Source organism: Carcharhinus amblyrhynchos, unplaced genomic scaffold (assembly GCF_965287045.1).
Source record: "Carcharhinus amblyrhynchos unplaced genomic scaffold, sCarAmb.v2.hapA chromosome_1332, whole genome shotgun sequence".
Lineage (NCBI taxonomy): Eukaryota > Metazoa > Chordata > Chondrichthyes > Carcharhiniformes > Carcharhinidae > Carcharhinus > Carcharhinus amblyrhynchos.
In genome coordinates this window covers 1-24,340 of record NW_027651072.1, presented here as the reverse complement: position 1 = coordinate 24,340, position 24,340 = coordinate 1, and the positions used below count along the sequence as shown (strand labels likewise).

Here is a 24,340-nt window from a genome sequence, read left to right as displayed (position 1 = left end):
TTCCCCACATTCCCCACTCTCTGGGTGAAGAAATCCTTCCTCATCTCTGTTTTAAAGGAGCGTCCCTTTACCCTGAGGTTGTGCCCTCTCTGGTTCTAGTTTTCCCTACTAGTGGAAACATCCTCTCCACGTTCACTCTATCCAGGGCCTCCTGTAAGTTTCAATAAGATCCCCTTCATCCTTCTAAACTCCCATCGAGTACAGACCCAGAGTCCTCAACCCCTTCCTCACACGACAAGCTCTTCATTCCAGGGATCATTCTTGTGAACCTCCTCTGGACCCTTTCCAAGGGCCCAGCACATCCTTCCTGAGATACGGGGGACCCCAAAACTGCTCACAATACTCCAAATGGGGTCTGACCAGAGCCTCATACAGCCTCAGAAGTCCATCCCTGCTCTTGTATTCTAGCCCTCTCCACATGAATGCTAACGTTGCATTTGCCTTCCTAACTGCTGACTGAACCTACACGTTAAATGATTGATGGACAGTGGGGGTGTGTGAGAGGGGTAGGGGAGGTGTGTGTGTGGGGTGGTGGGTAGTGGGTAGCGGGTAGCGTCTCTGTGACTTACCGAGCAGTATCAGCACCATTTGTCATTAAGGTACTGATGAGTAACTCATGACCATATCTAGCAGCCACATGTAGAGGAGTATTGCCATATTTATCCGCACAATCTATCTCCCCACCTGAAAGACAAGACAACACACCTCAGCGTCAAGCAACAGGGCCCAGTCCCCAAAATGGGGGCCCAGTCCCCAGACGGGGGCCCTTCCCGCCCGGGCCCAGTCCCCAGACAGTCCCCTTCCCTCCCTGGCCAATCTAAAAGCAGGGGCCTCTTCCCCAGCCAATCCCAAAGCAGGGCCCTAGAGCGCAGGTGCCAAAACACTCAGACCCACAGCTAGGACAGGCGGGATATCCCAGCTGTGATCCTGGGTTCCCAAACTGACTGCCCGACTCAGAGTCCCGGCACAGATCTCTGGGGAGGACAGATGGCAGCGGGTCAGCACTGCTGCCTCACAGCTCCAGAAACCTGGGTTCAATTCCCGGCTTGGGTCACTGTGCGGAGTCTGCACATTCTCCCCGTGTCTCCTTGGGTTTCCTCTGGGTGCCCCAGTTTCCTCCCACAATCCAAAGATGTGCAAGTTAGGGTGGATTGGCCATGCTAAATTGCTCCTTAGTGTCCCAAAGATGTGTAGGTTAGGTGGATTGGCCGTGCTAAATTGTCCCTTAGTGTCCAAAGATGTGTAGGTTTGGGTGGATTGGCCATGCTAAATTGTCCCCTTAGTGTCCAAAGATGTGTAGGTTTGGGTGGATTGGCCATGCTAAATTGTCCCCTTAGTGTCCAAAGATGTGTAGGTTTGGGTGGATTGGCCATGCTAAATTGTCCCCTTAGTGTCCCAAAGATGTGTAGGTTAGGGTGGATTGGCCGTGCTAAATTGTCCCTTAGTGTCCAAAGATGTGTAGGTTAGGGTGGATTGGCCATGCTAAATTGTCCCTTAGTGTCCAAAGATGTGTAGGTTAGGTGGATTGTGGGGTTAATATATGGGGTTACGGGAATAAGGCCTGGGTGGAATCCTCTGTTGTGGAAACGTCAACTCACGGGAGCCCCCCGACTCACGATCGACCCTGACAACCCAGCAAACCCTCCCAGGCAGGCTTGACCCTTCAGGAACCACCGGGCCCACAGACGGCTGAGCGCGCACACCGCATGCATCTGGACGGAGGCCAACGCGGAGGGATAGCTGGGCCCTCCATCAGACAAGCATCCCCTCGCTCTCGGAGGGGGAAAGAGGCGGCAAGGCAAAGGGCAGGGAGATTATTAACGTCACCTCAGGGAGGACACAACATTGACACTCAAGGACCATAACGTCCCACCCCTCAACCCCCACCCCCCCCCCCCCCCTCCTCCCATTCTGCCTTCCCTCCAGCCAGAAGGAGATGGCACTTACCGTTCTGGATGAGGATCTGAGATCGGGTAAAGCGGCCGTGGATGGCAGCCATATGGAGCGGACTCTTCCCATCCTTGCTCTGCCAGATACAAAGGAGGAATACAGGTCAGGCAGTGCCACACGGGGCGAGGGGGGGCGGGCAGGTCAGGCAGTGCCACAGGGGGCGAGGGGGGCGGGCAGGTCAGGCAGTGCCACACGGGGCGAGGGGGGGGGTCAGGGTCAGGCAGTGCCACACGGGGCAAAGGGAGGAATTCTTCCCCCCTCTCCCCGTGGGAGCGAGTCCCACATTCTCCCCCCTCTCCGTGGGAGACAGTCCCACACACTCCCCCCCTCCCCGTGGGAGACAGTCCCACACTCCCCCCCCTCTCCATGGGAGACAGTCCCACACACTCCCCCCCTCCCCGTGGGAGACAGTCCCACACTCTCCCCCCTCTCTCCGTGGGAGACAGTCCCACACTCTCCCCCCTCTCCGTGGGAGACAGTCCCACACTCTCCCCCCTCTCCGTGGGAGACAGTCCCACACTCTCCCCCCCTCCCCGTGGGAGACAGTCCCACACTCTCCCCCCCTCCCCGTGGGAGACAGTCCCACACTCTCCCCCCTCCCCGTGGGAGACAGTCCCACACTCCCCCCCTCTCCGTGGGAGACAGTCCCACACTCTCCCCCCCTCCCCGTGGGAGACAGTCCCACACTCTCCCCCCCTCCCCGTGGGAGACAGTCCCACACTCTCCCCCCCTCCCCGTGGGAGACAGTCCCACACACTCCCCCAGCTCTGGGTGAAGAAGATTTCTCCACCCCCCCCCCCCCTCCCCTCCGTCCCCGATTGGATTGGAGAGTGACTCTGGGAGGGGGGCAGCGGACCCCAGACTCACCTGAATGTTAACGTCCGCCCCGTTATTAACCAGGAGCTCCAGACATAACGCACCATTGGTGGAGACAGCCGCGAAGTGAAGCGGTGTGAACCCTTTCTCATTGGGCTGGTTCACATTCGCCCCGTAATTCACCAGCTCATTGGCCACTGCGTCTTGTCCAGTGTAACAGGAAATGTGCAGGGCAGTGTTTCCATAGGCATTCGGCTCATCAATCTGCAGAGAAAACCCAGGCACTCAGTGCTCCGACCCATTCTCCCTCCTCCCGGAGGGTCGGCGCCGCGCCGGGGGAGCGCCGCACTGTGTGGGGAGGGCCGGCGCCGAGGGAGCGCCGCACTGTGTGGGGAGGGTCGGCGCTGCGCAGAGGGAGCGCCGCACTGTGTGGGGAGGGTCGGCGCTGCGCAGAGGGAGCGCCGCACTGTGTGGGGAGGGTCGGCGCCGAGGGAGCGCCGCACTGTGTGGGGAGGGTCGGCGCCGAGGGAGCGCCGCACTGTGTGGGGAGGGTCGGCGCCGAGGGAGCGCCGCACTGTGTGGGGAGGGTCGGCGCCGAGGGAGCGCCGCACTGTGTGGGGAGGGTCGGCGCCGAGGGAGCGCCGCACTGTGTGGGGAGGGTCAGCTCTAGATACAAACCTCCACCCCGAGCTTCAGAAGGTATTTCACCACATCGATCTGTCCATTGGAGGCCGCCGTATGCAGTGGTGTGTAACCTTTCTTATCCTTGCAGGTTACATCAGCCCCTCGCGCTGTCAGCAGCTTCACAACATCCAGGTGTCCTGCAGGTGTAAAGTAATGGGGGGAGGGGGGTGTCAGTAATGGGGAGGGGGCTGAGAGGCGCAGCCAAGAGCACAGGGGCAACCCCAAACTCAAAGGACGCAGCCCTCCCTCCCCAACCCTGTTCAAACCGAGTAAATATACAGCCCCCAAACACACACCGCCTCTATCAACACATGTTAAAGTTTATTTATCGTTGTCACAAGTAGGTTTACATTAACACTGCAATGAAGTTACTGTGACAATCCCTCGAGTCGCCCACACTCCTGTTCGGGGTTACGCTGAGGGAGAATTTAGCACGGCCCCAATCCACCCCTAAACCAGCACGTCTTTCAGAGTGTGGGAGGAAACCAGAGCACCCGGAGGAAACCCATACAGACACAGGGAGAATGTGCAGACTCCACACAGACAGTGACCCAAGCCAGGAATTGAACCCGGGTCCCTGGCGCTGTGAGGCAGCAGTGCTAACCCACCGTGCCACCCCTACATGTCCCCAGACCTCTCGCTCTCCCTCTCCGGGCTGGCACACTCACTCACACAAACTGTCGACCACCGCCCCACCACCCCCCCACCCCCCACCACCCGCCCAGCTCCGTTAAGGTAGCTCATTACATTCTGTCAACGTTCACCGGTAACCAACTGTCTCCCTCCCAGTCGCCCACTGACCCCAAGATCCAGTCTCTGATAGCAGGAAGGCACAGAGTCTGGTGTCCATACAACGGCACAGGTCACAGGAGGGGCAGGGGCTCCCTCCCAGGGAGGCTATTTCACTGAAGACTGGCCTTAACGTTCTTCCCTTATCCCACCGGCAATGTCAATGCTGCCAGTAACATGTATACACAGCTCATAGTACATGACTCACCTGTGTCCATGGCCCGGTGCACATGACTCACCTGTGTATGCGCCCGGTGTACACGATTCACCTGTGTACGCGGCCCGGTGTACACAATTCACCTGTGCACACTGCTCACCAATGTACGTAGCCCAGCGCACATGACTCACCTGCAGACACAGCCTATGTGCGCGGCTCACCTGCGTACATGGACAGCTTTACATGACTGCCCTCTATACACGGCACGGTGTACACGACTCCCGCGTACATGGGCCAGCAGACACGGCTAAGCATACACGACTCAACGAGTACGCAACCCAGCGTTTACGTCTCAGCTCTGTACACGGCCAGGTGCACACAACTCACTTGTGTACGTGGCCCGGTCTACACGACTCAGCCGTGCATGCGGCCCGGTGTACATGACTCACCTGTGTACGCGGCCCAGTGAATGGGCTGCCGCTCCTTCTTGTCACAGGCTCCCACGCTGGCGCCTTTATTCAACAGCAAATGGACCATCTGAGTATAAATGGCAGAGAATGAGGACACCTCAGTCAGTCACTGCTGTGGGTAACAGAACAGTTCACATCTAAACATCTCCCTCAGTCACTGCTGTGTGTAACAGAACAGTTCCCATCTAAACATCTCCCTCAGTCACTGCTGTGTGTAACAGAACAGTTCACATCTAAACATCTCCCTCAGTCACTGCTGTGTGTAACAGAACAGTTCCCATCTAAACATCTCCCTCAGTCAATGCAGTAACAGAACAGTTCCCATCTAAACATCTCCCTCAGTCACTGCAGTATCAGAACAGTTCCCATCTAAACATCTCCCTCAGTCACTGCAGTATCAGAACAGTTCCCATCTAAACATCTCCCTCAGTCACTGCAGTAACAGAACAGTTCCCATCTAAACATCTCCCTCAGTCACTGCTGTGGGTAACAGAACAGTTCCCATCTAAACATCTCCCTCAGTCACTGCTGTGTGTAACAGAACAGTTCCCATTTAAACATCTCCCTCAGTCACTGCTGTGGGTAACAGAACAGTTCCCATCTAAACATCTCCCTCAGTCACTGCTGTGGGTAACAGAACAGTTCCCATCTAAACATCTCCCTCAGTCACTGCTGTGGGTAACAGAACAGTTCCCATCTAAACATCTCCCTCAGTCAATGCAGTAACAGAACAGTTCCCATCTAAACATCTCCCTCAGTCACTGCTGTGTGTAACAGAACAGTTCCCATCTAAACATCTCCCTCAGTCAATGCAGTAACAGAACAGTTCCCATCTAAACATCTCCCTCAGTCAACGCAGTAACAGAACAGTTCACATCTAAACATCTCCCTCAGTCACTGCTGTGTGTAACAGAACAGTTCCCATCTAAACATCTCCCTCAGTCAATGCAGTAACAGAACAGTTCCCATCTAAACATCTCCCTCAGTCAATGCAGTAACAGAACAGTTCCCATCTAAACATCTCCCTCAGTCACTGCTGTGTGTAACAGAACAGTTCCCATCTAAACATCTCCCTCAGTCACTGCTGTGTGTAACAGAACAGTTCCCATCTAAACATCTCCCTCAGTCACTGCAGTAACAGAACAGTTCCCATCTAAACATCTCCCTCAGTCACTGCTGTGTGCAACAGAACAGTTCCCATCTAAACATCTCCCTCAGTCAATGCAGTAACAGAACAGTTCCCATCTAAACATCTCCCTCAGTCACTGCAGTAACAGAACAGTTCCCATCTAAACATCTCCCTCAGTCACTGCTGTAACAGAACAGTTCCCATCTAAACATCTCCCTCAGTCACTGCTGTGTGCAACAGAACAGTTCCCATCTAAACATCTCCCTCAGTCACTGCAGTCACAGAACAGTTCCCATCTAAACATCTCCCTCAGTCACTGCTGTGTGTAACAGAACAGTTCCCATCTAAACATCTCCCTCAGTCACTGCTCTAACAGAACAGTTCCCATCTAAACATCTCCCTCAGTCACTGCAGTAACATAACAGTTCACATCTAAACATCTCCCTCAGTCACTGCAGTAACAGAACAGTTCCCATCTAAACATCTCCCTCAGTCACTGCTGTAACAGAACAGTTCCCATCTAAACATCTCCCTCAGTCACTGCTGTGTGTAACAGAACAGTTCCCATCTAAACATCTCCCTCAGTCACTGCTGTAACAGAACAGTTCCCATTTAAACATCTCCCTCAGTCACTGCTGTGTGTAACAGAACAGTTCCCATCTAAACATCTCCCTCAGTCAATGCAGTAACAGAACAGTTCCCATCTAAACATCTCCCTCAGTCACTGCTGTGTGTAACAGAACAGTTCCCATCTAAACATCTCCCCCAGTCACTGCAGTGTATAACAGAACAGATCCCATCTAAACATCTCCCTCAATCACTGCAGTGTGTAACAGAACAGATCCCATCTAAACATCTCCCTCAATCACTGCTCTAACAGAACAGATCCCATCTAAACATCTCCCTCAGTCACTGCTCTAACAGAACAGTTCCCATCTAAACATCTCCCTCAGTCACTGCTGTGTGTAACAGAACAGTTCCCATCTAAACATCTCCCTCAGTCAATGCAGTAACAGAACAGTTCACATCTAAACATCTCCCTCAGTCACTGCTGTGTGTAACAGAACAGTTCCCATCTAAACATCCCTCAGTCACTGCTGTGTGTAACAGAACAGTTCCCATCTAAACATCTCCCTCAGTCACTGCAGTAACAGAACAGTTCCCATCTAAACATCTCCCTCAGTCACTGCAGTAACAGAACAGTTCACATCTAAACATCACCCTCAGTCACTGCTGTGTGTAACAGAACAGTTCCCATCTAAACATCTCCCTCAGTCACTGCAGTAACAGAACAGTTCCCATCTAAACATCTCCCTCAGTCACGGCAGTAACAGAACAGTTCACATCTAAACATCTCCCTCAGTAACTGCAGTAACAGAACAGTTCCCATCTAAACATCTCCCTCAGTCACTGCTGTGTGTAACAGAACAGTTCCCATCTAAACATCTCCCTCAATCACTGCTGTAACAGAACAGTTCCCATCTAAACATCTCCCTCAGTCACTGCTGTGTGTAACAGAACACTTCCCATCTAAACATCTCCCTCAGTCACCGCTGTGTGTAACAGAACAGTTCCCATCTAAACATCTCCCTCAGTCACTGCAGTAACAGAACATCTCCCTCAGTCACTGTTGTAACAGAACAGTTCCCATCTAAACATCTCCCTCAGTCACTGCAGTAACAGAACAGTTCCCATCTAAACATCTCCCTCAGTCACTGCTGTAACAGAACAGTTCCCATCTAAACATCTCCCTCAGTCACTGCTGTGTGTAACAGAACAGTTCCCATCTAAACATCTCCCTCAGTCACTGCAGTAACAGAACAGTTCCCATCTAAACATCTCCCTCAGTCACTGCTGTGGGTAACAGAACAGTTCCCATCTAAACATCTCCCTCAGTCACTGCTGTGTGTAACAGAACAGTTCCCATCTAAACATCTCCCTCAGTCACTGCTGTGTGTAACAGAACAGTTCCCATCTAAACATCTCCCTCAGTCACTGCAGTAACAGAACATCTCCCTCAGTCACTGTTGTAACAGAACAGTTCCCATCTAAACATCTCCCTCAGTCACTGCAGTAACAGAACAGTTCCCATCTAAACATCTCCCTCAGTCACTGCTGTAACAGAACAGTTCCCATCTAAACATCTCCCTCAGTCACTGCTGTGTGTAACAGAACAGTTCCCATCTAAACATCTCCCTCAGTCACTGCAGTAACAGAACAGTTCCCATCTAAACATCTCCCTCAGTCACTGCTGTGGGTAACAGAACAGTTCCCATCTAAACATCTCCCTCAGTCACTGCTGTGTGTAACAGAACAGTTCCCATCTAAACATCTCCCTCAGTCACTGCTGTGTGTAACAGAACAGTTCCCATCTAAACATCTCCCTCAGTCACTGCAGTAACAGAACATCTCCCTCAGTCACTGTTGTAACAGAACAGTTCCCATCTAAACATCTCCCTCAGTCACTGCAGTAACAGAACAGATCCCATCTAAACATCTCCCTCAATCACTGCAGTGTGTAATAGAACAGATCCCATCTAAACATCTCCCTCAGTCACTGCAGTAACAGAACAGTTCCCATCTAAACATCTCCCCCAGTCACTGCAGTGTGTAACAGAACAGTTCACATCTGAACATCTCCCCCAGTCACTGCAGTAACAGAACAGTTCCCATCTAAACATCTCCCTCAGTCACTGTTGTGTGTAATAGAACAGATCCCATCTAAACATCTCCCTCAGTCACTGCAGTAACAGAACAGTTCCCATCTAAACATCTCCCTCAGTCACTGCAGTAACAGAACATTTCCCATCTAAACATCTCCCTCAGTCACTGCTGTGTGTAACAGAACAGTTCCCATCTAAACATCTCCCTCAGTCACTGCTCTAACAGAACAGTTCCCATCTAAACATCTCCCTCAGTCACTGCAGTAACAGAACAGTTCCCATCTAAACATCTCCCTCAGTCACTGCTGTGTGTAACAGAACAGTTCACATCTAAACATCTCCCTCAGTCACTGCTCTAACAGAACAGTTCCCATCTAAACATCTCCCTCAGTCACTGCAGTAACAGAACAGTTCCCATCTAAACATCTCCCTCAGTCACTGCTGTAACAGAACAGTTCCCATCTAAACATCTCCCTCAGTCACTGCTGTGTGTAACAGAACAGTTCCCATCTAAACATCTCCCTCAATCACTGCAGTGTGTAACAGAACAGTTCACATCTAAACATCTCCCTCAGTCACTGCTGTGTGTAACAGAACAGTTCCCATCTAAACATCTCCCTCAGTCACTGCAGTAACAGAACAGTTCACATCTAAACATCTTCCTCAGTCACTGCTGTGTGTAACAGAACAGTTCCCATCTAAACATCTCCCTCAATCACTGCAGTGTGTAACAGAACAGATCCCATCTAAACATCTCCCTCAATCACTGCTCTAACAGAACAGTTCCCATCTAAACATCTCCCCCAGTCACTGCAGTAACAGAACAGTTCACATCTGAACATCTCCCCCAGTCACTGCAGTAACAGAACAGTTCCCATCTAAACATCTCCCTCAGTCACTGCAGTAACAGAACAGTTCCCATCTAAACATCTCCCCCAGTCACTGCAGTGTATAACAGAACAGTTCCCATCTAAACATCTCCCTCAGTCACTGCTGTGTGTAACAGAACAGTTCCCATCTAAACATCTCCCTCAGTCACTGCTGTGTGTAACAGAACAGTTCCCATCTAAACATCTCCCTCAGTCACTGCTGTGTGTAACAGAACAGTTCCCATCTAAACATCTCCCTCAATCACTGCAGTGTGTAACAGAACAGTTCCCATCTAAACATCTCCCTCAGTCACTGCTGTGTGTAGCAGAACAGTTCCCATCTAAACATCTCCCTCAGTCACTGCAGTATCAGAACAGTTCCCATCTAAACATCTCCCTCAGTCACTGCAGTGTATAACAGAACAGTTCCCATCTAAACATCTCCCTCAATCACTGCAGTGTGTAACAGAACAGATCCCATCTAAACATCTCCCTCAATCACTGCTCTAACAGAACAGTTCCCATCTAAACATCTCCCTCAGTCACTGCTGTGTGTAACAGAACAGTTCCCATCTAAACATCTCCCTCAGTCACTGCAGTGTGTAACAGAACAGATCCCATCTAAACATCTCCCTCAATCACTGCTCTAACAGAACAGTTCCCATCTAAACATCTCCCTCAGTCACTGCTGTGTGTAACAGAACAGTTCCCATCTAAACATCTCCCTCAGTCACTGCAGTAACAGAACAGTTCCCATCTAAACATCTCCCTCAGTCACTGCTGTGTGTAACAGAACAGTTCCCATCTAAACATCTCCCTCAGTCACTGCAGTAACAGAACAGTTCACATCTAAACATCTCCCTCAGTCACTGCTGTAACAGAACAGTTCCCATCTAAACATCTCCCTCAGTCACTGCAGTAACAGAACAGTTCCCATCTAAACATCTCCCTCAGTCACTGCTGTGTGTAACAGAACAGATCCCATCTAAACATCTCCCTCAGTCACTGCTCTAACAGAACAGTTCCCATCTAAACATCTCCCTCAGTCACTGCTCTAACAGAACAGTTCCCATCTAAACATCTCCCTCAGTCACTGCAGTAACAGAACAGTTCCCATCTAAACATCTCCCTCAATCACTGCTCTAACAGAACAGTTCCCATCTAAACATCTGGTGGAGGGAGCAAGAGTCAAACGTGGCCTCTATCTTCTTCCCAAGGAGTACCCAAGAACAGCTATCAAACCCTGGCATCGACAGAGGCACGCACACACTGCCTGCCCTCGCCCCACCCGTTCCTGCGCGCGCTGCCCACCCCCACGGGCCCATCTCCGTGCACCACCCACGCACAGTTCCGACGCGCCAGCTTGTTCACTTACCTCCACGTGGCTGCTGTACGCTGCATGGTGGAGTGCCGTTCTCCCCGTGCGGTCCGACACATTCACACTGCTCAGCAGTGGGATCAGGAGCTCAGTGCATTTGGTGGCCTTGTTTGCAGCTGCCACGTGCAGCGGGGTCTGCCAGTACTTGTCCCGGGCGTTCACATCAGCCGAATGTTTCAGCAGCGTGTTAACAGCTCTCTGTTAAACACAAACACTGACAATCATTCACCATCGCTCCTCATATACTGGGGCGTGACAGGCAGGGAGGAGGGTGGCCAAAGATGTGTAGATTCAGTGGATTGGCCAGGTTAAATTGTCCCTTAGCGGCCAAAGATGTGTAGGTTAGGGTGGATTGGCCGTGCTAAATTGTCCCTTAGTGTCCAGAGATGTGCAGGTTAGGTGGATTGGCCATGCTAAATTTACCATTTATATAGATGATCTGGAGGAGGGAACCGAGTGCAGGGTGTCGAAATTTGCTGATGACGCCAAGATTGGTGGAACGGCAAATTGCGCGGAGGGTGTGGAGAGTCTGCAGAAGGATCTAGATAGGCTGGGCGAATGGGCCAGGAGCTGGCAAATGGAATTTAATGTTGGCAAGTGCGAGGTGGTCCACTTTGGTAGGAATAATGGTAGGAAGGATTATTACTTACGTGGAGAAAAACTGCAGCAGGCAACAGTGCAGAGGGACCTGGGGGTCCTTGTGCATGAGTCGCAAAAGCCCAGTTTGCAGGTGCAGCAGGTGGTCAGGAAGGCGAATGGGATGCTGGCCTTCATAGCGAGCGGGATTGAATATAAAAGTAGGGAGGTCTTGCTGTGGCTGTATAGGGCACTGGTGAGGCCACAGCTGGAGTACTGTGTGCAGTTTTGGTCGCCGCACTTACGCAAGGATATTTTGGCCTTGGAGGGAGTGCAGAGGAGGTTTACTAGGCTGATGCCGGAGTTGAGAGGGTTGAGCTATGAGGAGAGGCTGAATAAACTAGGCTTATACTCGTTAGAGTTTAGAAGAATGCGGGGAGATCTCATTGAGACATATAAGATGATGAATGGGATGGATAGGATAGAGGTGGAGAGACTCTTCCCGCTCAGAAAGGACAGTAGGACTAGGGGGCACAGCCTCAAGATAAAGGGGGGGGGGCGGTTTAGAACGGAGTTGAGGAGGAACTTCTTCACTCAAAGGGTGGTGAATCTCTGGAATTCTCTGCCCGTTGAGGTGGTGGAGGCTGCCTCGCTAAATATATTTAAGACGTGGGTTGATGGGTTTTTGATAAGCGAGGGGATTAAGGGTTATGGGGAGAGGGCGGGAATGTGGAATTGAGCCACGACAGATCAGCCATGATCTTATTGAATGGCGGGGCAGGCTCGAAGGGCTAGATGGCCTACTCCTGCTCCTATTTCTTATGTTCTTATGTGTCCAAAGATGTGTAGGATAGGGGGGATTGGCCATGCTAAATTGTCCCCTTAGTGTCCAAAGATGTGTAGGATAGGGGGATTGGCCATGGTAAATGAGCAGGGTTAAGGGGGTAGGTCCTGGGTAAAGATGTTCTTTCAGCGAGTCGGTATAGACTCAATGGGCCAAATAGCCTCCCTTTGCACTGCTGGGATTCTTAGTGTTATTTAAATTTTGAAATATATTTGGAATTCAGCAAGCAGAGGGGGATCTGGATGTCCTTGGACACCAATCAATGGAAGTGGAGAGACTGGTACAGTAAGCAATTAGGAAGGTGAATGGTATGTTGGCCTTCACTGCAAGAGGAAGTGAGTACGGGGACAAGGATGCCTTACTGCAGCTATACAGTGCCTCAGTGGGACAACATCTAGAACGTATTGTGTAGTTCCGGTCTCCTTATCGAAGAAAGGGTGCACTTGCCACACAGGGAGTGCACCGATTCCTGGGATGGGGGACTGTCGTATGGGGAGAGATTGGGTCGGTCGGGCCGGTATTCACTGGAGTTTATCCCCGGGATGGGGGGATTGTCATACGGGGGGGGAGATTGGGTCGGTCGGGCCTGTGTTCACTGGAGTTTATCCCAGTCCAGCGACACCTTACCTCGTTCCGAGAAGCTGCAGCTCGGTGCAGAGGTGTCAACCAGGTATTGTCCTTTGCGTTCACATTCGCACCTGGGAGGAGAAGAGGCAGATTATTGGGCAGGGCTAGGAGATCCAACAGGTGAAGACTTCCACTGAGCAGAGCAGTGTCCGGGAGAGCCAAACAACCGGGGGGGGGTGGGGAGGCAGGGGAGAAATCGCTCTCTGACTGGTTTGTGTGCAGGATCCCAGCATCATACCTCCTGTGACAAGTTCATAGAATCCTACAGCGCAGAAGAGGCCATTCGGCCCATCAAGTCTGCACTGACACATGAGAAACACCTGACCTGCCCACCCAATCCCTTTGGTCCATATCCCTGAATGTTCTGATGTGCCAAGTACTCACCCAGGTACTTTTTGCAGGATGTGAGGCATCCCAACTCCACCACCCTCCCAGGCAGCGCATTCCAGACCCTCACCACCCTCTGGGTAAAAAAGGTTTTTCCTCACATTCCCCCCCCCTAAACCTCCCACCCCCCACACCTTGAGCCTGTGTCCCCTTGTAACTGACCCTTCAACGCGGGGGAACAGTTGCTCCCCTATCCACTCTGTCCGTGTCCCTCATAATCTCGTACCCCTCGATCAGGTGGCCCCCTCAGTCTTCTCTGCTCCAATGAAAACAACCCAAGCCTTACCCAACCCTCTCTTCGTTCCTGAACTGTTCTATCTCAGGCAGCATGCTAGTGAATCTCCTCTGCACCCCCTCCAGTGTGTTCAAATCCTTCCTAATAATGTGACAACCAGAACTGCACATAGTAATCCAGCTGTGGCCTCACCAAAGTTCTATACAACTCCAACTCTCTGCTTTTGTAATCTATATCTCGTTTGATGAAGGCGAGTAGTGAATCTGGTGAACTGGAACATCAAGGTTTACAGCATGGAAACAGGCCCTTCGGCCCAACTTGTCCATGCCACCTTTTTTTGTTTTACCCCTAAGCTAATCCCAATTGCCCACATTTGCCCCCATATCCCTCTATACCCATCGTACCCATGTAACTGTCTAAATGCTTTTTAAAAGACAAAATTGTACCCGCCCCTACTACTGCCTCTGGCAGCTCATTCCAGACACTCACCACCCTCTGGGTGAAAAAATTGTCCCCTCTGGACCCTTTTGTATCTCTCCCCTCTCACCTTAAACCTGTGCCCTCTAGTTTTAGACTCCCCTACCTTTTGGAAAAGATATTGACTATCTAGCTGATCTGTGCCCCTCATTATTTTATAGACCTCTATAAGATCACCCCTCAGCCTCCTACGCTCCAGAGAAAAAAGTCCCAGTCTACCCAGCCTCTCCTTATAACTCAATCCATCAAGTCCCGGTAGCATCCTAGTAAATCTTTTCTAACTCATTCTCGTTTAATAATATCCTTTCTATAATAGGGTGACCAGAACTGTACACAGTATTCCAAGTGTGGCCTTACCAATGCCTGGTAAAACTTCAACAAGACGTCCCCAACTCCTGTATTCAATGTTCTGACTGATGAAACCAAACGAAGCCTTCTTCACCGCTTTGTCCACCTGCGACTCCACTTTCAAGGAGCTATGAACCTGTACCCCAAGATCTCTGTAACTCTCCCCAACACCCTACCATTAACTGAGTAAGTCCTGCCCTGATTCAATCTATCAAAATGCATCACCTCGCATTTGTCTAAATTAAACTCCATCTGCCATTTGTCAGACCACTGACCCAATTGATCAAGATCCCACTGCAATTGGAGATAACTTTCTTCACTGTCCACTATGCCACCAATCTTGGTGTCATCTGTGACCTTACTAACCATGCCCCCTATATTCACATCCAAATCATTCATATAAATGATAAATAAGTGAGCCCAGCACTGATCCCTGAGGCACACCGCTGGTCACAGGTCTCCAGTTTGAAAAACAACTCTCTACAATCACCCTCTGGCTTCTTTTTACTGTGTTTATTCTGTCAAGGAGCCAATTTTGTATCCATTTAGCTACCTCACTCTGGATCCTGTGAGATTTAACCTTATGCAACACCCTACATGTGCAGTAACAATAATCTCTCCCTCAATGTCAACAAAACGAAGGAGATTGTCATCGGCTTCAGGAAGCGTAAAGGAGAACAAGCCCGTCTTCATCAACGGGGATGATGCAGAAAGGATCGAGAGCTTCAAGTTCACCAACAACCTGTCCTGGTGCCCCCCCCCCGACACCGACACTATAGTTAAGAAAGCCCCACCGACGCCTCTACTTTCTCAGAAGACCAAGGAAATTTAGCATGTCTGCTACGGACTCTCACCAACTTTTACAGATGCCCCATAGAAAGCATCCTTTCCGGGTGTATCACAGCTTGGTCTGGGCTCCTGTTCTGACCAAGACCGCAAGGAACTACAAAGGGTCGTGAATATAGTCTAGTCCAGTCCATCACGCCTCCCATCCACTGACTCTGTCTACATTTCCCACTGCCTTGGGAAAAGCAGGCAGCATAATCAAGGACCCCACGTATCCCGGACATTCTCTCTTCCATCGGAAAAAGATACAAAAGTCCGAGGTCCTGTACCGACCGACTCAAGAACAGCTTCTTCCCTGCTGCTGTCAGACTTTTGAATGGACCTACCTCGCATCAAGGTGATCTTTCTCTACACCCTAGCTGCGACTGTAACACTACATTCTGCAGCCTCTCTCCTTTCCTTCTCTATGAACGGTATGCTTTATCTGTTTAGAGCACAAGAAACAATGCTTTCCCCTGGTTCCCAATACAGGCGACAATAATAAATCAGATCAATGTTACTGTTGTCCACCTCTCCACCCGCTGCGATGGCCACTCTGGCAACACCCCCCCCACCGCTTGGACCCCAGTCGCGAGGGGAATGTAAACAGGGCGGAGAGTCCGAGGGGAGCAGAGTAGCAGGGGAACTTGAGGCAGGGTGACACACACGGTAGGAAAGCCACACGCACGGTCGCGCAGAACCAGTGCCTTACCAGACTGAATGAGTACATCTATGATCTGTACATCACCCAGGTAAGCAGCTGCGTGGAGTGGGGTCCGCTTCTCCTGATCCTGTCAACAGAAAGAGGGAGAAATTTACACCATAGAATCATAGAATCATGAATCTAGAATCATAGAATCCCTCCGGTGCAGAAGGAGGCCATTCAGTCTATCGAGTCTGCACCAACCACAATCACCCTCCCAGGCCGCATCCCTCTAACCCCATGTATTTCCCCCATTAACCTCCCTGACACTATGGGACAATTTAGCATGGCCAATCCACCCTAACCTACACATCTTTAGACACTATGGGACAATTTAGCATGGCCAATCCACCCTAACCTACACATCTTTAGACACTATGGGACAATTTAGCATAGAACATAGAACATTACAGCGCGGAACAGGCCCTTCAGCCCACAATGTTGCGCCGACCAGTCTTATTTTTAAAAAAAAACATTGACCCACTAATCTAAACCAATCCCTTTTCGTCCATAAACCTATCCACCAATCTCTTAAACGCCCCCAAACTAGGCGCATTTACAACTGCAGCAGGCAGGGCATTCCACCCTAACCTACACATCTTTGGGACACTAAGGGACAATTTAGCACGGCCAATCCACCCTAACCTACACATCTTTAGACACTATGGGGCAATTTAGCATGGCCAATCCACCCTAACCTACACATCTTTAGACACTATGGGACAATTTAGCATGGCCAATCCACCCTAACCTACACATCTTTGGGACACTAAGGGTCAATTTAGCACGGCCAATCCACCCTAACCCGCACATCTTTGGACACTAAGGGACAATTTAGCATGGCCAATCCACCCTAACCTACACATCTTTGGACACTAAGGGGACAATTTAGCATGGCCAATCCACCCTAACCTACACATCTTTGGACACTAAGGGACAATTTAGCATGGCCAATCCACCCTAACCTACACATCTTTGGACACGAACGGGCAATTTAGCATGGCCAACATGGAAACAACAGGTACAGCAGCTTGGGATATCAATGGGTGTTGGGCCCCAACACAGGATAGAAATAACTGAGAACATGCAAAAAAAACCCGAGAAAAACAAGACTGGAGGCTGGAATAACAATTTTGAGCTCACATCAGGGGACACTGTAAGGAAAGAGAGTGCGTCAATGCGAGAAAGGCAGAGCAAGGGGGAGGCGGGAGGGGTGGGGGAAACGGGGGAGGGAGACGGGGTGGGGGGGGAAACGAGGGAGGGAGACGGGGTGGGGGGAAACGAGGGAGGGAGACGGGGTGGGGGGGGAAACGAGGGAGGGAGACGGGGGGTGGGGGGGGAACGCGGGAGGGAGACGGGGTGGGGGGGGAAACGAGGGAGGGAGGACGGGGTGGGGGGGGAAACGAGGGAGGGAGACGGGGTGGGGGGGGAAACGAGGGAGGGAGACGGGGTGGGGGGGAAACGAGGGAGGGGACGGGGTGGGGGGGGGAAACGAGGGAGGGAGACGGGGTGGGGGGGAACGAGGGAGGGAGACAGGTGAGGTCCCAGAAGACTGGAGGGTAGCAAATGTGGTCCCGTTGTTCAAAAAGGTAGTAGGGATAACCCTGGGAATTATAGGCCAGTGAGTTGACGTCGGTGGTAGGGAAGTTAATGGAAAAAATACTTAGGGGTAGGATGTATGAGCATTTGGAGCGTTGCGATCTGATTAGGGATACGCAACATGGCTTTGTTAGAGGGAGGTCTTGCCTTACGAATCTGGTGGAATTCTTTGAGGAGGTGACAAAAACGGTTGACGATGGGAGAGCCGTTGATGTCATCTACATGGATTTCAGTAAGGCGTTTGACAAAGTCCCTCACGGTAGGCTGGTAGAAAAGGTTAAGGGCGCATGGGATACGAGGCCAGGTAGTTAGGTGGATTGAGAACTGGTTGGGAAATAGGAGACAGAGGGTAGTTGTGGAGGGTACCTTGTCGGGCTGGAGGCCAGTGACCAGTGGTGTGCCGCAGGGCTCGGTACTGGGACCTCTCCTCTTTGTAGTCTACATAAATGACTTAGAAGAGGGAGTAGGTGGTGTGATCAGCAAGTTGCTGATGACACCAAGATGGCAGGGTTGGCGGGTACAGAGCTGGGATTGTCAGGTGATACAACAGGATATAGATAGGATTGGTGCAGTGGGCAGATAGGTGGCAGATGGCATTTAATCCTGACAAATGCGAGGTGATGCATTTTGGAAGGAATAATGCAGAGAGGAGTTATGTGATAAAAGGTAGGCCGATTAGGAGTATAGATGTACAGAGAGACCTGGGAGTGCAGGTCCACAAATCCATGAAGGTTGTGTCACAAGTGGAGAACGTTGTTAGGAAGGCTTATGGGATGTTAGCCTTTATAGGAAGGGGCTTAGAGTATAAAAGCTGCCGTCTAATGCTTCAGTTATACAGAACGTTGGTTAGACCGCATTTGGAGTACTGCGTCCAGTTCTGGTCACCTTATTACCGGAAGGACGTGGAGTCTCTGGAAAGGGTGCAGAGGAGGTTTACCAGGATGTTGCCTGGCATGGGGGGACTGGGTTACGAGGAGAGACTGAAGAGACTGGGGCTATTCTCCTTGGAAAGAAGGAGATTGAGAGGGGACATGATAGAGGTATATAAGATACTGAAGGGAATAGATAGAGTTAATAGTGAGAGACTGCTCCCTAGACTGGGTACGAACACAAGAGGTCATCAATTAAGGGTGAGGGGGGGGGAGGTATAATTTGGAGGTAAGAGGAAGGTTCTTTACACAGAGAGTTGTGGGGGTCTGGAATGCGCTACCGAGTAGGGTGGTGGAGGCAGGCACGTTGGACTCGTTTAAGATGCAGTTAGATAGGCATATGAGTGAAACGGGAATGGAGGGATATGGTAGGGGCTATTAAATAGGGTAAACCTCGGGAGATACCGGAAGGGCAGGCTGTATAACTAATATGTTTTGTCTTTATTCCACAGGTGGAGGTCCACCTCGTGTCAAGCGAGGGGCATGCACACGACAGGTTGTGCGTGGGCTGCTCTTGGAAGTCCAGGAGTGGCCTAGTACTTCATGTCGGTGTGTGTGCTTGATCCTGGACCGATAGACGGGCACCGCAACAGCTCAGTGACTAGCACTGCTAGCTGTGCAGATACATGGATTTGGGCCTGTGTCTGTGGGAGTTTGCGCATTCTCCCTGTGGTTGCGTGGTTTCCTCCGGGCGCTCCGGTTTCCTCCCACACCCCAAAGATGTGCTCTTAGGCTAATTGGTTTCCACCAAATTGACACTATTTCTTCCCTGAATCTGACTGAGTAGGGTCCCATTCGTAGACATGCAGGGTAGAATAGGTGTAGGGCGATGCGGCGGCGCGGGCTCGTTGGGCCGAAGGGCCTGTTTCCCGTGCTGGGTTGTTCTTTGTTCTTTGTTCTTTGTTCTTTGAGACGGGGTTGGGGGGGAAAACGAGGGAGGGAGACGGGGTGGGGGGGGAAACGAGGGAGGGAGACGGGGTGGGGGGGGGAACGAGGGAGGGAGACGGGGTGGGAGGAACAGGGGAGGCAGATGGGGTGGGGGGAACAGGGGAGGCAGACGGGGTGGGGGGGGAAACAGGGGAGGCAGAGGGGGTGGGGGGGGAACAGGGGAGGCAGACGGGGGACAGGGGAGAGAGAGACTCTCCGTGTTGTGGTGTAGGTACACCCGCAGCGCTCTTAGGGAGGGAGTTCCAGGATTTTAACCCCAGCCGTACAGGAGGAACGGTCGATATGTGTCCAGGTCCCCACATACCAATACATTAATATCTTCATTCTCGTTTATCAGTGAGCGGACCTCTTCCCGGTTCCGGTTAAAGATGGCTTGGACCAACGGTGTCTGCAACAGAAGGAGATACAACACCATTAACCCCAAACCTCACCGTGTCTCCTCTATCAATCCCACACTGTCACAGACAGATTCCCCAGCCCCTCCCTATCTCTGTAACCTCCTCCAGCTCCCCCCCCAACACCCCCCTCCCTATCTCTGTAACCTCCTCCAGCCCCTCCCAACACCCCCCTCCCTATCTCTGTAACCTCCTCCAGCCCTCACACCCCCCTCCCTATCTCTGTAATCTCCTCCAGCCACCCCCCCAACACCCCCCTCCCTATCTCTGTAACCTCCTCCAGCCCCTCACACCCCCTCCCTATCTCTGTAACCTCCTCCAGCCCCTCACACCCCCTCCCTATCTCTGTAACCTCCCCCAGCCTCCTACACCTTTCCCACAGTGTGGCGCTCCCTCAGCACCGACCCTCCCACACTGCGGCGCTCCCTCAGCACCGACCCTCCCACACTGCGGCGCTCCCTCAGCACCGACACTCCCACAGAACTGACCCTCCCACAGTGCGGCGCTCCCTCAGCACCGACTCTCCCCGTAGTGCGGCGCTCCCTCAGCACCGACCCTCCCGCAGTGCGGTGCTCCCTCAGCACCGGCCCTCCACAGTGCGGCGCTCCCTCAGCACCGGCCCTCCCACAGTGCGGCGCTCCCTCAGCGCGACCCTCCCACAGAACTGACCCTCCACAGTGCGGCGCTCCCTCAGCACTGACCCTCCCACAGTGCGGCACTCCCTCAGCACCGACCCTCCCACAGTGCGGCGCTCCCTCAGCACCGACCCTCCCACAGTGCGGCGCTCCCCTCAGCACCGACCCTCCCACAGTGCGGCGCTCCCTCAGCGCGGCGCTCCCTCAGCACCGACCCTCCCACAGTGCGGCGCTCCCTCAGCACCGACCCTCCCACAGTGCGGCACTCCCTCAGCACCGACCCTCCCACAGTGCGGCGCTCCCTCAGCACCGACCCTCCCACAGTGCGGCGCTCCCTCAGCACCGACCCTCCCACAGTGCGGCGCCCCCTCAGCACTGACCCTGGTACAACAGACCACAAAGCAGGTTGCTGTTTGGGATCTTGCGCACCCCACCACCCAACCCCACCTCAGGACAGAGTCTTCACTGCCCTGGATAAGTGCACATTGCTGTGAAGAGGTTCGAGACTCTTGGAGGGAAAGCAGACAGGGTGAAGTGGTTCGGCTGTGAATCCAGTGAGTGTCAGTGACAGGTCTGCTTCCCGAGGGGTAGCACACACAGGCACCTTTCACTGCTACACAGCTGCTGTCCCTGGCCTGCTCCTTCCAACTCATCACGCTGCTTGTTATCCTATCGCCGTCTGTCAGCAAATCAAGACGGTGTTTTGCCAGCTGGGACCAGAGAGTGCCTGTTTACCAACACATTACTGCCTGGCACTGCCAGCTAACACCAAAACACATCTCACAGCGGGGTGGGGGGGTGGGGGGGTGGGGGGGGGGGGGGGACAGATGAGAGATAGAGACGGGAGTGGGGGGGGTGGGGGGGGGAGAGACGGAGCGGTCGGGAGGGAGGGCGAGAGAGGTGGGGGTGGGGGACCAGAGGCCTCTCTCCCTCCCCTGCAGTCTGTTAGACAGGAACAGGAGGCCATTCAGCCCCACCTCCCCCATACTGTTGAACTGAATGGTAAATCCAGGTCAATGCATCCAGGGTTAGTTAGTGAGTTATATCACTGACTAACCAGGTAATCCCTGAACATCTCAATAGTAAAGCACTTACTCCACATCCCTCAGCGAGTGCCCCTCCCCGTCCCTCAGACACCGCCCCCCGTCCCTCAGCGAGTGCCCCTCCCCGTCCCTCAGACCACCGCCCCCCCGTCCCTCAGCGAGTGCCCCTCCCCGTCCCTCAGATATCACCCCCGTCCCTCAGATACCACCCCCCCCGTCCCTCAGCGAGTGCCCCTCCCCGTCCCTCAGATACCGCCCCCCCGTCCCTCAGCGAGTGCCCCTCCCCGTCCCTCAGATACCGCCCCCCCGTCCCTCAGCGAGTGCCCCTCCCCGTCCCTCAGATACCGCCCCCCCGTCCCTCAGCGAGTGCCCCTCCCCGTCCCTCAGATACCGCCCCCCCGTCCCTCAGCGAGTGCCCCTCCCCGTCCCCTCAGACACCGCACTCCCCCCATCCTCTGAGTGCCCCTCCCTGTCCCTCAGCGAGTGTGCCTCCCTGTCCCTCAGACACCGCACCCCCCCATCCTCTGAGCGTCCCTCCCCGTCCCTCAGACACCACAACCCCCCGTCCCTCAGTGAGTGCTCCTCCCCATCCCTCAGACACCGCGCACCCCCATCCTGAGTGCCCCTCCCCGAACCTCAGACGCCACACCCTCTGCCCCTCAGACGCCACACCCTCTGCACCCCCCCCCCCCACACACCCAGGGCGCCGCACCCCTCTGCCCCCTCAGACACCCCACCCTCTGCCCCCTCAGACACCCCACCCTCTGCCCCCTCAGACACCCCACCCTCTGCCCCCTCAGACACCCCACCCTCTGCCCCCTCAGACACCCCACCCTCTGCCCCCTCAGACACCCCACCCTCTGCCCCCTCAGACACCCCACCCTCTGCCCCCTCAGACACCCCACCTCTGCCCCCTCAGACCCCGCACCCTCTGCCCCCTCAGACCCCGCCCCCTCTGCCCCCTCAGACCCCGCACCCTCTGCCCCCTCAGACCCCGCACCCTCAGACGCCGCACCCTCTGCCCCCGCACCCTCTGCCCCTCAGACACCCCACCCTCTGCCCCTCAGACACCCCACCCTCTGCCCCTCAGACACCCCACCCTCTGCCCTCAGACACCCCACCCTCTGCCCCTCAGACACCCCACCCTCTGCCCCTCAGACACCCCACCCTCTGCCCCTCAGACACCCCACCCTCTGCCCCTCAGACACCCCACCCTCTGCCCCTCAGACCCCGCACCCTCTGCCCCTCAGACCCCGCACCCTCTGCCCCTCAGACCCCGCACCCTCTGCCCCTCAGACACCGCACCCTCTGCCCCTCAGACACCGCACCCTCTGCCCCTCAGACACCGCACCCTCTGTCCCTCAGACCCTGCACCCTCTGCCCCTCAGACACCGCACCCTCTGCCCCCTCAGACCCCGCACCCTCTGCCCCCTCAGACACCGCACCCTCTGCCCCCTCAGACACCGCACCCTCTGCCCCCTCAGACACCGCACCCTCTGCCCCCTCAGACACCGCACCCCTCTGCCCCCTCAGACACCGCACCCTCTGCCCCCTCAGACACCGCACCCTCTGTCCCTCAGACACCGCACCCTCTGTCCCTCAGACACCGCACCCTCTGTCCCTCAGACACCGCACCCTCTGTCCCTCAGACACCGCACCCTCTGTCCCTCAGACCCTGCACCCTCTGTCCCTCAGACCTTGCACCCTCTGCCCCTCAGACCCTGCACCCTCTGCCCCTCAGACCCTGCACCCTCTGCCCCTCAGACACCGCACCCTCTGTCCCTCAGACACCGCACCCTCTGTCCCTCAGACACCGCACCCTCTGTCCCTCAGACCCTGCACCCTCTGTCCCTCAGACCTTGCACCCTCTGTCCCTCAGACACCGCACCCTCTGCCCCTCAGACACCGCACCCTCTGTCCCTCAGACCTTGCACCCTCTGTCCCTCAGACCCTGCACCCTCTGTCCCTCAGACACCGCACCCTCTGTCCCTCAGACACCGCACCCTCTGTCCCTCAGACACCGCACCCTCTGTCCCTCAGACACCGCACCCTCTGTCCCTCAGACACCGCACCCTCAGACACCGCACCCTCTGCCCCTCAGACACCGCACCCTCTGCCCCTCAGACACCGCACCCTCTGCCCCTCAGACACCGCACCCTCTGCCCCTCAGACACCGCACCCTCTGCCCCTCAGACACCGCACCCTCTGCCCCTCAGACCCCTGCACCCTCTGCCCCTCAGACCCTGCACCCTCTGTCCCTCAGACCCTGCACCCTCTGTCCCTCAGACCCTGCACCCTCTGTCCCTCAGACCCTGCACCCTCTGTCCCTCAGACACCGCACCCTCTGTCCCTCAGACCCTGCACCCTCTGTCCCTCAGACCCTGCACCCTCTGTCCCTCAGACCCTGCACCCTCTGTCCCTCAGACCCTGCACCCTCTGTCCCTCAGACCCTGCACCCTCAGCCCCTCAGACCCTGCACCCTCTGTCCCTCAGACCCTGCACCCTCTGTCCCTCAGACCCTGCACCCTCAGCCCCTCAGACCCTGCACCCTCTGTCCCTCAGACCCTGCACCCTCAGACCCTACACCCTCACTCAGTGCATCCTCAGTCCCCAGGCTGCTCCCACACCCACTAGGCCTCACATCCCCGACCTCTCGCCCAGCCCCAGGCCTCCTGCCAGCGCCAGGCCCAGGCCTGGAGCCCGCTCTCACCTGCTCACTGAGGCTGAGGACCCCCATGTCCCGCTCGCCGTGTGCTGGAGGTGCGACACTGCCGGCCGGCCGACTCCCTGGTTCATCACTGAGGGCCCCCAGCAGCAGCCAGAGCCCGCCTCAGAGCGCGGCTCCCAATCCCGGGGAGGAGCAG

General features: G+C 54.3%; 1 protein-coding gene across 1 annotated transcript; it reads right to left on the bottom strand.

Annotated features, from left to right (window-relative positions):
- Positions 1 to 565: 565 nt before the first annotated feature.
- LOC145340721 (uncharacterized) lies at positions 566 to 24,324 on the bottom strand. Its single transcript, XM_080185183.1, has 10 exons — positions 24,187 to 24,324; positions 19,708 to 19,791; positions 15,937 to 16,015; positions 12,953 to 13,023; positions 10,903 to 11,103; positions 4,846 to 4,933; positions 3,445 to 3,587; positions 2,818 to 3,030; positions 1,948 to 2,026; positions 566 to 684 (listed from the first exon to the last, which is right to left on the bottom strand). The coding sequence occupies exons 1-10, from the start codon at positions 24,211 to 24,213 to the stop codon at positions 566 to 568; spliced, it is 1,104 nt and encodes a 367-aa protein (XP_080041309.1). The 5' UTR covers positions 24,214 to 24,324.
- Positions 24,325 to 24,340: the final 16 nt, after the last annotated feature.